The sequence below is a fragment of the Hipposideros armiger genome, unplaced genomic scaffold (genome assembly GCF_001890085.2).
Source record: "Hipposideros armiger isolate ML-2016 unplaced genomic scaffold, ASM189008v1 scaffold_732, whole genome shotgun sequence".
Taxonomy (NCBI): Eukaryota; Metazoa; Chordata; class Mammalia; order Chiroptera; family Hipposideridae; genus Hipposideros; species Hipposideros armiger.
In genome coordinates this window covers 358,247-369,731 of record NW_017732082.1, presented here as the reverse complement: position 1 = coordinate 369,731, position 11,485 = coordinate 358,247, and the positions used below count along the sequence as shown (strand labels likewise).

The 11,485-nt window shown below is 43.0% G+C and overlaps 1 protein-coding gene across 2 annotated transcripts; it reads right to left on the bottom strand.

Annotated features, from left to right (window-relative positions):
• Positions 1–371: 371 nt before the first annotated feature.
• DDX20 (DEAD-box helicase 20) lies at positions 372–10,915 on the bottom strand. 2 transcript variants are annotated; one of them, XM_019627440.1, is made up of 12 exons: positions 10,535–10,915; positions 10,040–10,388; positions 9,539–9,633; positions 7,043–7,211; positions 6,328–6,442; positions 6,063–6,205; positions 5,774–5,912; positions 5,619–5,677; positions 4,596–4,678; positions 4,129–4,234; positions 3,501–3,602; positions 372–2,181 (listed from the first exon to the last, which is right to left on the bottom strand). In XM_019627440.1, exons 2-12 carry the CDS (start codon positions 10,338–10,340, stop codon positions 1,016–1,018), a joined length of 2,478 nt encoding a protein of 825 aa, XP_019482985.1. In that variant the 5' UTR covers positions 10,341–10,388; positions 10,535–10,915; the 3' UTR covers positions 372–1,015. The 2 variants fall into 2 exon arrangements, with proteins under 2 accessions (XP_019482985.1, XP_019482986.1); XM_019627441.1 differs by having other exon boundaries at positions 10,574–10,915.
• Positions 10,916–11,485: the final 570 nt, after the last annotated feature.

Here is an 11,485-nt window from a genome sequence, read left to right as displayed (position 1 = left end):
CAGAAAAATGACTGTTTCCCTTGGATCCTAGCATTAGAGGTAAAAAGTGGGGAGAATTTCTAGAAGACACAAGATTAGGACACACTATGGGACGAGTTTGAACAGAATGAGCTTCCGCTTCCACTAAACACTTAACACAAGGAGCTAGAACTTCCCCTTGGCGTACCACAGTGTAATGTAGGGCAGTTCTTAACCTGGGTTCCATGGATGAGCTCAGGGGGTCCTTGAAATTACATAGACAATTCTTGTTTACAGAATGCGACATTTTCTGGGACAATCTATAGCTTTCATCAGATTCGTAAAAGGATCCAGAAACTAATAAACATGAAGAGCTGCTCCTCTTGCTGAGGAACAAAAATAAGACAGCCACCAACGATCCTTAGCTCTTTAATGCACTAGGAAATAGTGGGCAGTTTTCATAATCTTCAAAACAAAAGACATTCAAAAGATGAACAATAAGCATGTCAACACATTTGGCTAAGTATGTATTTTTACTGGTAGCAAAATATTTTTAGTGGAAACAAAGAGCATCAAATCAAGTACCTTTGGGCAAGTCTAAAGCAATTTTACTCCTTCCTGCCTCCAACCACGTTACAAATTTTTACAGCAACGTACCTCTATGGAAATGCAGCCCAAGCCTTTTTTAAAGAACTCCACAGCATAAACTAACATTTTTCAAATCTCAACTGTTTTTATTTTTTTAAAGCAAGCAGTGGTGTAAGTGTTTTCAAACGTTTCTTTTTGGAATGGCTTACAGAAAATGGCACCCTGAGACCTTTAGCTCTACATCCCAAAAAATTTCTTTCAAGAATCTGACCCATGAAGTTTCTTTAAAAATTAAGATTTTGACTTAGGTCACAACAATCTGAAAAATAGATGGATCCCAGCAGAAAGCCTCAAGACTTTCCAAGTTCCTCAAAAATGCCACAATATGCCAGTCTACTGCAGGTCAAGGCTAGCTATCCACAAGTATAATTGGTGGACATTTCCAGATGGTCTGAAGGACAGCCTGCGATCACTGGTTGCCACGCATCAGTTCTTGTAGGTAAGCGGTATTCATGTGATAGGCCGCCATCCAGCCTGGATGGCGCTGCTGAGCGTTCCAGTAGTACGACTGGGCAGCAGTGCTGTAGTATTCCTGCCACGCCCTGTAGTAAGCTCTCCAGTACTCCTCGTAATCCTGATAGGTACCAGAAAAATCCACAGGTGGTTCCTGATGGTGGTCATACCCACCACCGTCTTCCTGGGGTTCTGTCTGCCGTCGACAGGAAGATCGCCTCGGAAGGGTTCTCCGGCTCTGCTTGGCTCTCTGGCTCGCCCCCTCCTTATGCTGTGCCTTCATTTGGATGTCAGGGGATTCTTGATACTCTCGTAGATTAGGGGTGTCATTTCCATGCAGGGGTTGTTCCAAAGGCACATGGCCATCCACAGGGGTAGATTCCAAGTCTTTCAGCTGAGCATCAGAAGAGCCCTCCACGTATGATTTGTTTCCTTTGCTTTGGGAAGAAGTCCTTGAGCTGTAGGAATCGCTGTCACTCTCAGAGTCTCCAGATTGGCCACTGCCTGCCAATACCTGCACTCTCTCTTCAGTAATTCGATTTCTCACAAAACCATTTCGAGGGTTCCCAGTCTGATCCCCAGGACCTGTGTAGTGCCTGATGATTTCCACTGACCTCTCTAACCCCTCTTTAATATAGTGCTCATAATCCCCTACCAACTCTGCAAAAGTCAAGGCGCATGGCAGGTGGGTCTTAAAGGAAGACAGACAAGGAATCTGGGGGAGTGACTCAGGTACATCTGGGGCCTGGTGCTGGCTGCGGTCAGAGTTCTCACCCAGGGTCTGCACAGCATGCTTCCTTTGCTTTTCCGATGGTATGGCACAGCCCAGCGCAGCTGCTGGTGCTGCTTTTTCTACGATTCCACACTCTGAGCGGCTTTTCACAGGAAGCTTTTGTTTGGTATTATTTTTTGATTTGACTGATAGTGCAGAAACAGAAGTATTTCTAGATGAAGCCATGTGGTTACCGTGAGCTTTCTGAGTTTGAGAGTTTCCCTCTAGTTTTGGAATTTGCTTTTTCAGGGGCTTGGTGGGCATACTCTCTAAGCCATATGTATGCACAGCGGCTTTCACCTCCACGTCCCAATCCAAACAGTCTTCCATCAGGCCAGGAGGAATGGGGTCTACACAAAAGGGAAACATTTGTATTAAAATTCTCAGGTCTCATGTCTTGTTAGGGAGACCACTTCATGGACGGTGTAGAGGTCTGACCACTGCACTGTACATCTGAAGCTGCTGTTGAATAATATTATATGTCAACTATAATTTAATACATATATAATTATGGGATGTGGAATACAGTGTGGGAATGGAGTAAATGGAATTATAATAAATATGTATGATATCGGGGGTGGGGAGGCAATGGATGGGGGGAGGGGGGTTGTCACTTTGTGAGGGGTGAAAAGGATAACTTTTGCATTGTTTTGTATACCTGAAATAATAATAAAAATTTTAAAAAATAATAAAATAAAAAAAGATTCTCAAGCCAGTACTCTAGACCAGCATTTTCCGAATGTCTTTACAAAACAAATGTTTTGTAAATCAGGACATAAGCTTATATCCATTAAAGAAATCTGCAGAAAGATCATAAAATGAGTTATCACAAAGGGAGAACTACTAGAATCCACAGGACTCCCAGTCCTGTGCTTCCACTAGCTTTGTAAAGGTCACTAAAGGTGTTAAATTTAAACTGGCAAAATAGTCATTGTTATATTTATTCAAAAACCACATGTCTCATATGCTAGGTCATATATACACCATAAGTAAGCATATATTTATGAATATGTACATATACAGATATACACATTCACATGCATATATATAGCAAATACACTGTATTTCCACACAAGAGCTTTTTAGTGTTTTCTTTGTCTTCAAGAGGTTACTAACAGTTTCAAACATACATTGTTTCCAAAATGGCATTTAAAAAGTGCAGCTTGACAAATGATTCACTAAAATCAAAAGAAAACACCTCATACTAGTGTTCAAATTAAAAATACTATTCATTCCCAATGGTGACAAAGGAGAATATAGCAAGAATGACTTTTACAGAAACAAAAGAGGTAAAATGCCCCCATTTTAAAAAGCATAAAATCAAACTGCAAGGCTAAAACTAAAAAATGGAGCTAACACAGTAGTAAACTAGTTTTCACTTTCATGTGCCAATAGTTAGCTTGTGGCCTTCTCCTGCTCCTTATTAGCTGTAAGACCTTAAGGCAAATTATTTAACCTCTCTAGCCTCAACATCCTCTTCTACAAAATGTAGATAATAAGGGCACATACCTTATAGGACTATGGTGAGACTTAAACAAGTTAACATACATAAAGTACTTAGAACAGTACCTGACACATCGTATGTATTCTGTGTTAGCTATTATTTTTATTAGGCCTTTCATCATTACCACTATTATTTTGACAGCAGAATGAAACAGGCAAAACATACCTGGTAAAGGCAGAAGGTTGATATTACATTTCTGGGCAATTTTCATCATCATATTTTCTTCTTCTCCCCGGCAACAGTAGGTCACTGACAGTCCCAAAGTACCTAAACCACAGAGGGAATGTTAAGTAGTAAATCATTTTCACATAAATGACACTCCAAGTCCACCTGTCACATTCCAGATTCCTCCCCTTAAAGAAAGCATCCAAGGGCCGGCCGAGTGGCGCAATGGTTGAGAACTGGCTTGGGAAGCCAGAGGGCCCCGGTTCGGATCCCACATATGAGGGCCAGTGACACTGCCCTCTACAGCTAAGATGCTGAATAACAGCTCAACCTGGAGCTGGGCTGCTGTGAGTCGCCGGCGACGGCGTAGGCTGCAGCCCCTGTGGCAGTGGGTTGCCATGGGCTATCATGTGTAGCCAGCAGCCACAGTGAGCGGCCGTCCAGAAGCCGGCGACTGATGTGCCTCGCCCAGGAAGAGCGCAACGATGGTGCCAACTTGGACCAGTGAAGCGACATCCTTCACAACTAGACTGAAGAACAAAACGACAGCAAATTGTCTGTTCCCCTTCCCCCAATTCCCCAATAAAAAAAAAAAAAAAAAAGAAAGCACCCAAACTTTTCTTTTTACCAAAACGGCCAGCTCTGCCAATCCGGTGCATGTATGTCTCCCAATCCAAAGGCACATCCAGATTTACAACCAGATTCACCTTCTCAGCATCAATCCCACGGGAAGTCTTAAATTGAAAAAGAGAGCAACTGTTTGTTTGCATTAACTGGAGCATGGTACCAGTACACTATCTTTTTCTAGTATAACCAAGAGCCAAATTAAGAACAGGAGGGTTATTTAGGAGGACAGATATTTAGGAGCAAAGGAAAAGGAAATTGTTCATTTCCAATGAACAAATGCAAGAATAAAGATGAAAATTTAAAAGACATTTTTAAGAAGGAAGGCATATTCCCCAGCAATGGGAAGGCAATTATCTTCTGGTATTCTTGTCAGGTACACCCACGTAAAATAACAAATGAAATCTGTACATCTGATAATAGAACATACGTTAAGCGGGATTAGTCACGCAAACTGAAGAGGAAATTTACCAAATCCGTGGAAATGAGGACTCTGCAATGAAACTGCTTCAATTTAGCCATAGCATCAAGACGTTGACTCTGATTCATGTTGCCTAAAAGACCCGAAAAGAAAGTCATATATAAACAAGCTAATACACATTTATCAAATCCACAAAAAGCAGAAATCATAACTCCCAGTCTTAACACTTTAAAACGATACCAACCAAAATTAGCATGTCCGTACATGCATATCTAGGTTAAGACCTAAAGTCAGAATCTTAAAATAAGGTTAGGCAATCATCTTGAAATTAAGTTAGGCAATCCACCTGAAATTCAAAAATCAATTTTAAATGGTGACTAGGCTATGCCGGCAGATATAACATTATATCTGCAAAGTTACATACGAAGTATAACAATTCTTAGGACAATAAAATTGCTTTAATCAGCTGTTTATAAATTTGGTGTTGAAGTGTGATCTATAGTCAAAATATTGATCCATTAGAAAACAGTCTCCCCAGTATCTCATGATATACCGTGACTAAACAAGCTTAGGGGAACAGGTTAAAAACCAAGCTGAGATACCAATCAAAACTCTAAACAGGATCTCACTGATCAAAAACTCCTTTAAATCTTTCATTACTATTAGGCCAGAGGTAATAATTTAGCTTTGTGTCAAAAATGAATCACTTTTTCCTTCCATAAGACCATAATACAATTCCGTTAGCAATTCCTGGCATTTTAACAATGATTATGTCAAGGAGCAAAATATTTTTTTCTTAAGAAGACAGAAACAAATTTTGTTTGATAAAATTATTAAGTTCTTCATAGATATAACTTTACTTTTCTAATTATTTATTATATACAAAGTTACTTCTTAAAAAAATGAGGATATTCACATATCACGTTCCAATGAAAAATAAACCTGAAATTTCCTTTACTCTGAAAACTCAGCAAAACCTCACATTCACAAGACAACTCATGAAGTGGTATTTCTTCCTCCTGACTTGGGTGAGGCTTCAAGTCAGGATCCTAAACAAATTGAGATGAACTTACCTGAAATGCACTCTGCAGGAAAGCCTTTAGAAGAAAGGATATCGGCCAAATGCTGTGCTCTATGAAAAACAGAGGGTTATCATTTTACAAATATTGCCCCACACCTATTCTTTTATTTCACAAGTTCCCCCAGATGACTTTTAAAGGTGCATTACCTGCTGTGCAAATTAGAAAATACCAAGGCTTGATTAAATGGAATTCTGCTGAACAGTTCCTGTAAATGCTGAGCTTTCTCCTCAAAAATCTTATGGGCCAAAGGGTACGAACTGACGACTTTGTAATACTGCTTCAAACCTACAAAGAAGTCAAGAGTGTCCTGTTAAAACAAACATATTTGCTATATCCTAACAGCAAATATGAGAGCAACAGGCAACTAGGCAAGGGAAAGCTCCGGAATATCATGAACATATGTACATAATGTAAGGACCCAGTATCTGTACACACCTATGAGACTTGGATCGCTGGAATTTAGTCTTATGAAAGTGGGATCTCTCATATACATTGTCAAAGCATTAGCCAAAAATTCAGGGTAAGTAGCTGATACTGCCAACATCTGTTTACTGGCAGGCAAGGAAGAATAAATCCAACTGCAAAACAGAAGAAAAATACATGCCATGGAAACTATTCAGACAGTCATCACTACCTAGAAAAACTAAAGACAGGTACTTTGGGGCACCATTTTAATAGTCATATTAGTTATTTTTCTTACTTTATTTGTTCTTGGAAGCTGCCTTCTTCTAAAAGCTTATCTGCTTCATCCAGAATAAAGAGACGTATACTGCCTGTGTTCAAGTAGTCAAGTTCTATCAGTTGTTTAATTCTGCCTAAATTAAAAAAAAAAAAAATTGAAATATTCATGATGCACCAACTTTTGTGCAAGTTTTAGCCAATGCTGCCACACTACTCACAGGTTGTACTGCTGACTTTCCTGACCCAATCCTCATTATGGGCTTATGCACTAAACCACAAATCAGAAATCCTGAGTTCTGATCTTACCGAAACCCCTTCTTTTCCCCTCGCATTTCATCACATAAGAATGGAAAATAAACTCTCTTCCTATCAAAAGACTTGAACGCTAAGGCACTGAATGCTAGATTCTGATTCTGAGTAATTCATAACTGAATGATTAATAGAGAAGCAAAGAACAATCCCAATCCCTGTCTTAGAAGGGCTTCCTGAAACTCATCTCATTCCTCTTCTTCTCAGGAGCCTATCCCACATGTGTTCTTAAACATCTTTAGGAATGGAGAGTTCATAAATTCTGTTGGTAATCCAGCCACATGTCTCTATCTTATTGGTCTAAGGCTCTTCATTTCTAATTCTCAAAATAATCATCACAGTTATCAAAGAGTCTAATATTATTGTTATATTAACAGTGTTCAGTTCCTACAAGTCCCAGTTATGAACAGGCATTGATATCTTACCAGGAGATCCAACAGCAATATGACACTTTTTAAGTCTAGTTTTGTCTTGTGATAATGGAGTCCCTCCAATAAAGACATGACATTCTAAGCCTTCCATTTTTATTCCAATGGTTGTGATAACAGAATGTATCTGTACAGCAATTTCTCTTGTAGGAGCCAAGATCAAAATCTAAGAAAATGTAAAATATACCTTTAATGAGTCAGTGGCGCATTCATTATACAATGAACTATTTTTCCTTTAATTGATCAATTTAAATGAGATTTGATGGACAAAGGAATCTAGTTCATTCATTCACTCATGTAGTCATTCAACAAACATCAAATAAGAACCTAGGCAACATATAAGTTGCTGTGGAGTCAACAGTTAACAGTAAAGTCCTTGCTCTCATGGCACTTTCATTCTTGAATAAGAAGATATACAATAAACAAACGTATATAAATAATGTAATGCAGGTAACAAAAACTGCTATGAAGAAAAATCAAACAGAGAAAAGAGAAAGATGCGACTCAAGGAGTCATTTTAAATGGGGTGCTCAAGGAAGGCCCCTCTAAGGAGGTACCATTTGAGCAGGCACCCACAGAGTAGAGCTAGCTGTGTGACACCTGGGGGAGTGTTTTCAGGAAGAGGAAACAGCAAACGCAAAGGCCTTCAGACATTAGTGTTCCCGGTGTGTCTGACCAGCAAAGGGGTCCCTGTGGCCTGATAGGATTACGTGGGAAGCAAAGGGCAGAGACCCAGCTCCAGGGGCTACGTCATGGAAGACCTTGGGAGTCACAACAAGATCACTGCAATGAAACTACAGCAAGAGGAGGAAGGGAAACTACATGGTCTCAGGGTGGCTAGTTAATTCAGTTGGTTAAGAATGTGGTGCTAATAATACCAAAGTTGCCAATTCAATCCCCATATGGGCCACTATGAGCTGCGCCCTCCTTAAAAAAAAAAAAAAAAAAAAGGTTTGAGCTCTGAGCAACAGTGGTTCGAGTCCCAGCCCGAGCTGAGCAGCCACTGAGCTGCCAACAGGTAGCAGGATGGCTCAGCTAAAAAATAAAAAAATAAAAAAAGAAAAAGAAACTAGGGCTGGCTGAGTGGCACATTGGTTAGCAGTGGGCTTGGGACTCCAGTTCTGAGCAGCAGGGCCCCGGTTCAGATCCCACATGAGGACCAGTGACGCTGCGCCCTCTACAGCTAAGATGGTGAACAGCAGCTCGACCTGGAGCTGGGCTGCCGTCAGTTGCCGGTGACGGCATAGGCTGCAGTGGGGTTGGCCGGCAGCAGGCGTGAGCTTTCGTGAGCTGCCTGCCATCCAATGGCCAGCGAGCGACTGCCTCACCCGGGAAGAGCACAATGATACCAACATGGGCCAGTGAAGTGATGTCCTCCACAACTAGACTGAAGAACAAAAGGACAGCAATTTGCCTGTTCCCCTTCCCCAATTGCCCAATAAAGTCTTAAAAAAAAAAAAAAGAAAGAAACTACTTGGTCTCAACTATGAAAAGAAAAAAACTGCTTTAAAAAAAAAAAAAGGCTAGGAGAAAATAAGCCAGAACTGTTAACAGAAGTTTCTCTCTGGGTAGATGAGGTTATACTTTGTTTTCTAGTACTTCTTTATTTTTCTGAATTTTCCCAATTTTCAAAAATGAATATGTATTACTTTGATAATACAAAAATCTTAAAATAAAAAATGCAAATTTTACTTATGGATCTTATTCTGGGTTTTGGCATTTGACCTGCCGCCAAATTATCAGAAGCCAAAATCTCAAATACATCTCAATTCACAAGTGGGGTACCCCAGGTCCTTGGGAAGTAGAAGGATTTCCTATGGGTTAAAAAACACTGTTGAAGAATCATGATCAGATATATATGACTGAGAGCTTGAAATAATATAGTCTGTCATAACTACTAACCCACAAAGTAAGACTATGAGGATCATATTTGATTTAGCTTTGTATCCCCAATGCCTGGCATACTGTTTATACATATTATGAACTCAGCAAGTTTTTGTTGAATGATCCCCAAACCCAAATCTCCTGTTAATTTGAGTAAGGCCATCTCAGGTCTACACCAAGAGAACCCAGAAGACAGGAGGTCAATGACAGGTTCTGAGTTGTAAGAACCACCTCCAGTTCCCAGCAACCATTAGAGCACCACACTACCATGAACCAGGCCAAATAATAAATCTCACATTCTGATCAGCAAGTAAAAGGGAATCTCTACCTGTATTCTCAAGTAATGACAAAATTGACACACATGACAGACATTCTATTTAAGATGCAGTAGTAATAGAGAATTCCAAGCTTCTAACACTAATAATGGATCCTTGGTCACCAACCACACCACTCAACGGCCTTCATGTCTACTTTTATACTTTTCATATGGCTTAACTCAATCATTCATTAAATTCACGGTGTATCTCTCAGGAGCTGCGGTATTTCATCCGACCTGTGGTAAAATCCACAGAATACCCCTCTCCTCTGGGTTCTTTGAGCTGAACTCACCTGGGTATTTAAGTTTTCAAGAGCAAGAGCATCCAAAGCAATGGTGGAGAATACACAGGTTTTCCCAGTGCCAGATTTAGCTTGAACAATTAAATCTGCACACAAAAATAAAAAGTTATCACTAGCTAGTACTGACTGAAGCAGCTCAGGTACCAAATATGAATCACAGAGCTAGAAGCGTTCCCGAAATCACCTAGTTAGCATCTTCGTTTTTTCAGTGAACTCTCAAAACCGCATGGCCAAGTATCCAGAAATGTGCCTCGTCCCTGAACCTCTACCGTTTATCTTCTCAAATTTGTACCACTTCTCAGTGTGGAAAGAGCCTTAACTATCTTCAAACTCAATACCTCCCCGCTGTTTTACAAAAGAGGAAACTGAGGCTCGAGTGCCCGCACCACCTTGCCCCAAGCTGAGCCCGCACTGGGGCTCTTCCCGGGCCACGCCGCCGCCGCCGCCCCTCGGCACCCCACCCCTCGGCCTGCCCAGGGCCCCCGCCCTCACCGAGCCCGCAGCGCCCCAGCGGGATGGCCTTGAGCTGCACGGGGGAGGGCCGCTCGAAGCCGGCCGCCCGCAGCCCCTCCAGCACCGGTCGCGACAGCAGCAGCGACTCGAAGTCCGCGGGCTCGGCCAGCAGCACGTCCCCAGTGCGGGTCCGCGGGCCGCTGACGTCGTGAGCCGTCCGCAGGCTCCGCACCGGCTCTGGGGTGAGATCCGGGGCTGAGACCTGGGCCTCCATGTGCTCCGTCGGCATAACGGTCTCCACGGTAGCTAAAGTCGCAGCGGCTTCAAACGGCGCCGCCATGGTCGCCGCGCCGCCAGATCTCGCGGTACTTGAGGCTGGGCCGGGAGCCTGAGAGCGAGAAAAGGAAAAACTTTATTAACACTCTTCACGCGAAGACACTGACAAGCTGGGCCTGGATGACGTGGGGACGGAGGCAACGGAAGTCGGAGGCTTAGAAAGACTGGGAAACAGCTATAACAACAAAAAATTGTGACCTGCGGAAGGCGGGAAGAGGAGAGAAAAGGGTAGGCTACCGGTGTGTCGCCCACTGCGGCCTGCAGAGGGCACCGCGGGTTCACTGGGCGGCCCGCCTCCCCTTTCTCGCGGGGCGGACCTCAGCCCTGCGTCCTGCGTCGCCAGCCTCACAACGCTGTCGCTGGGATGCGCGCAGCGCGTCACGCTCCCGGCTTGCGTGCCTCTGGCCCGCGGTCACCTCTCCTCAACCCATCCCTCTCGTGCTCCAACTCTCTGCCTTCCCGGTCCCCGCGGAAAGCATCTCGAGTTTCGCAAAATAGGATTGACCACGTGATCAGGTGTACATATGTCGGTGTGCGGTACTGCTTGCTTCATTTCTGCGTCCCCAGCCCCTAGCAGTACCTGGCACACGGCGAGCTCTAATAAAAGTAAATTGAATCGGAACCAGGAACGAAACCGACAACTCCCATCAGGTGGATAAAAGGGGGGTACAGGCTTCCTTTTAGTACCACACCTCTTTTATCCGCCTAATCCCCAAATCCGAAACCTGGCAATTATTCTTGACTTCACCTTCCACTATCCCTCTCCCCTAACAATTCACTGAGCGCAGGTAATTTTTTTTTTTTTTAAGATTTTTTTTTTTTATTGGGGAACTGGGGGGATGGGAACAGTGCTGGGGAATTGGGGGAAGGGGAACAGACAAGTTGCTGTCATTTTTGTTCTTCAATCTAGTTGTGGAGGATGTTGCTTCACTGGCCCAAGTTGGCACCATCATTGCGCTCTTCTCTGGCAAGGCAGATCAGTCACCGGCTTCTGGACGGCCGCTCACTGCGGCTGCTGGCCGCTCACGCTGGCTGCTGGCTACACACGGTAGCCCATGGCAATCCACTGCCACAGGGACTGCAGTCCACGCCGTCGCCGGTGACTCATGGCAGGCCAGCTCCAGGTTGAGCTGTTGTTCAGCATCTTAG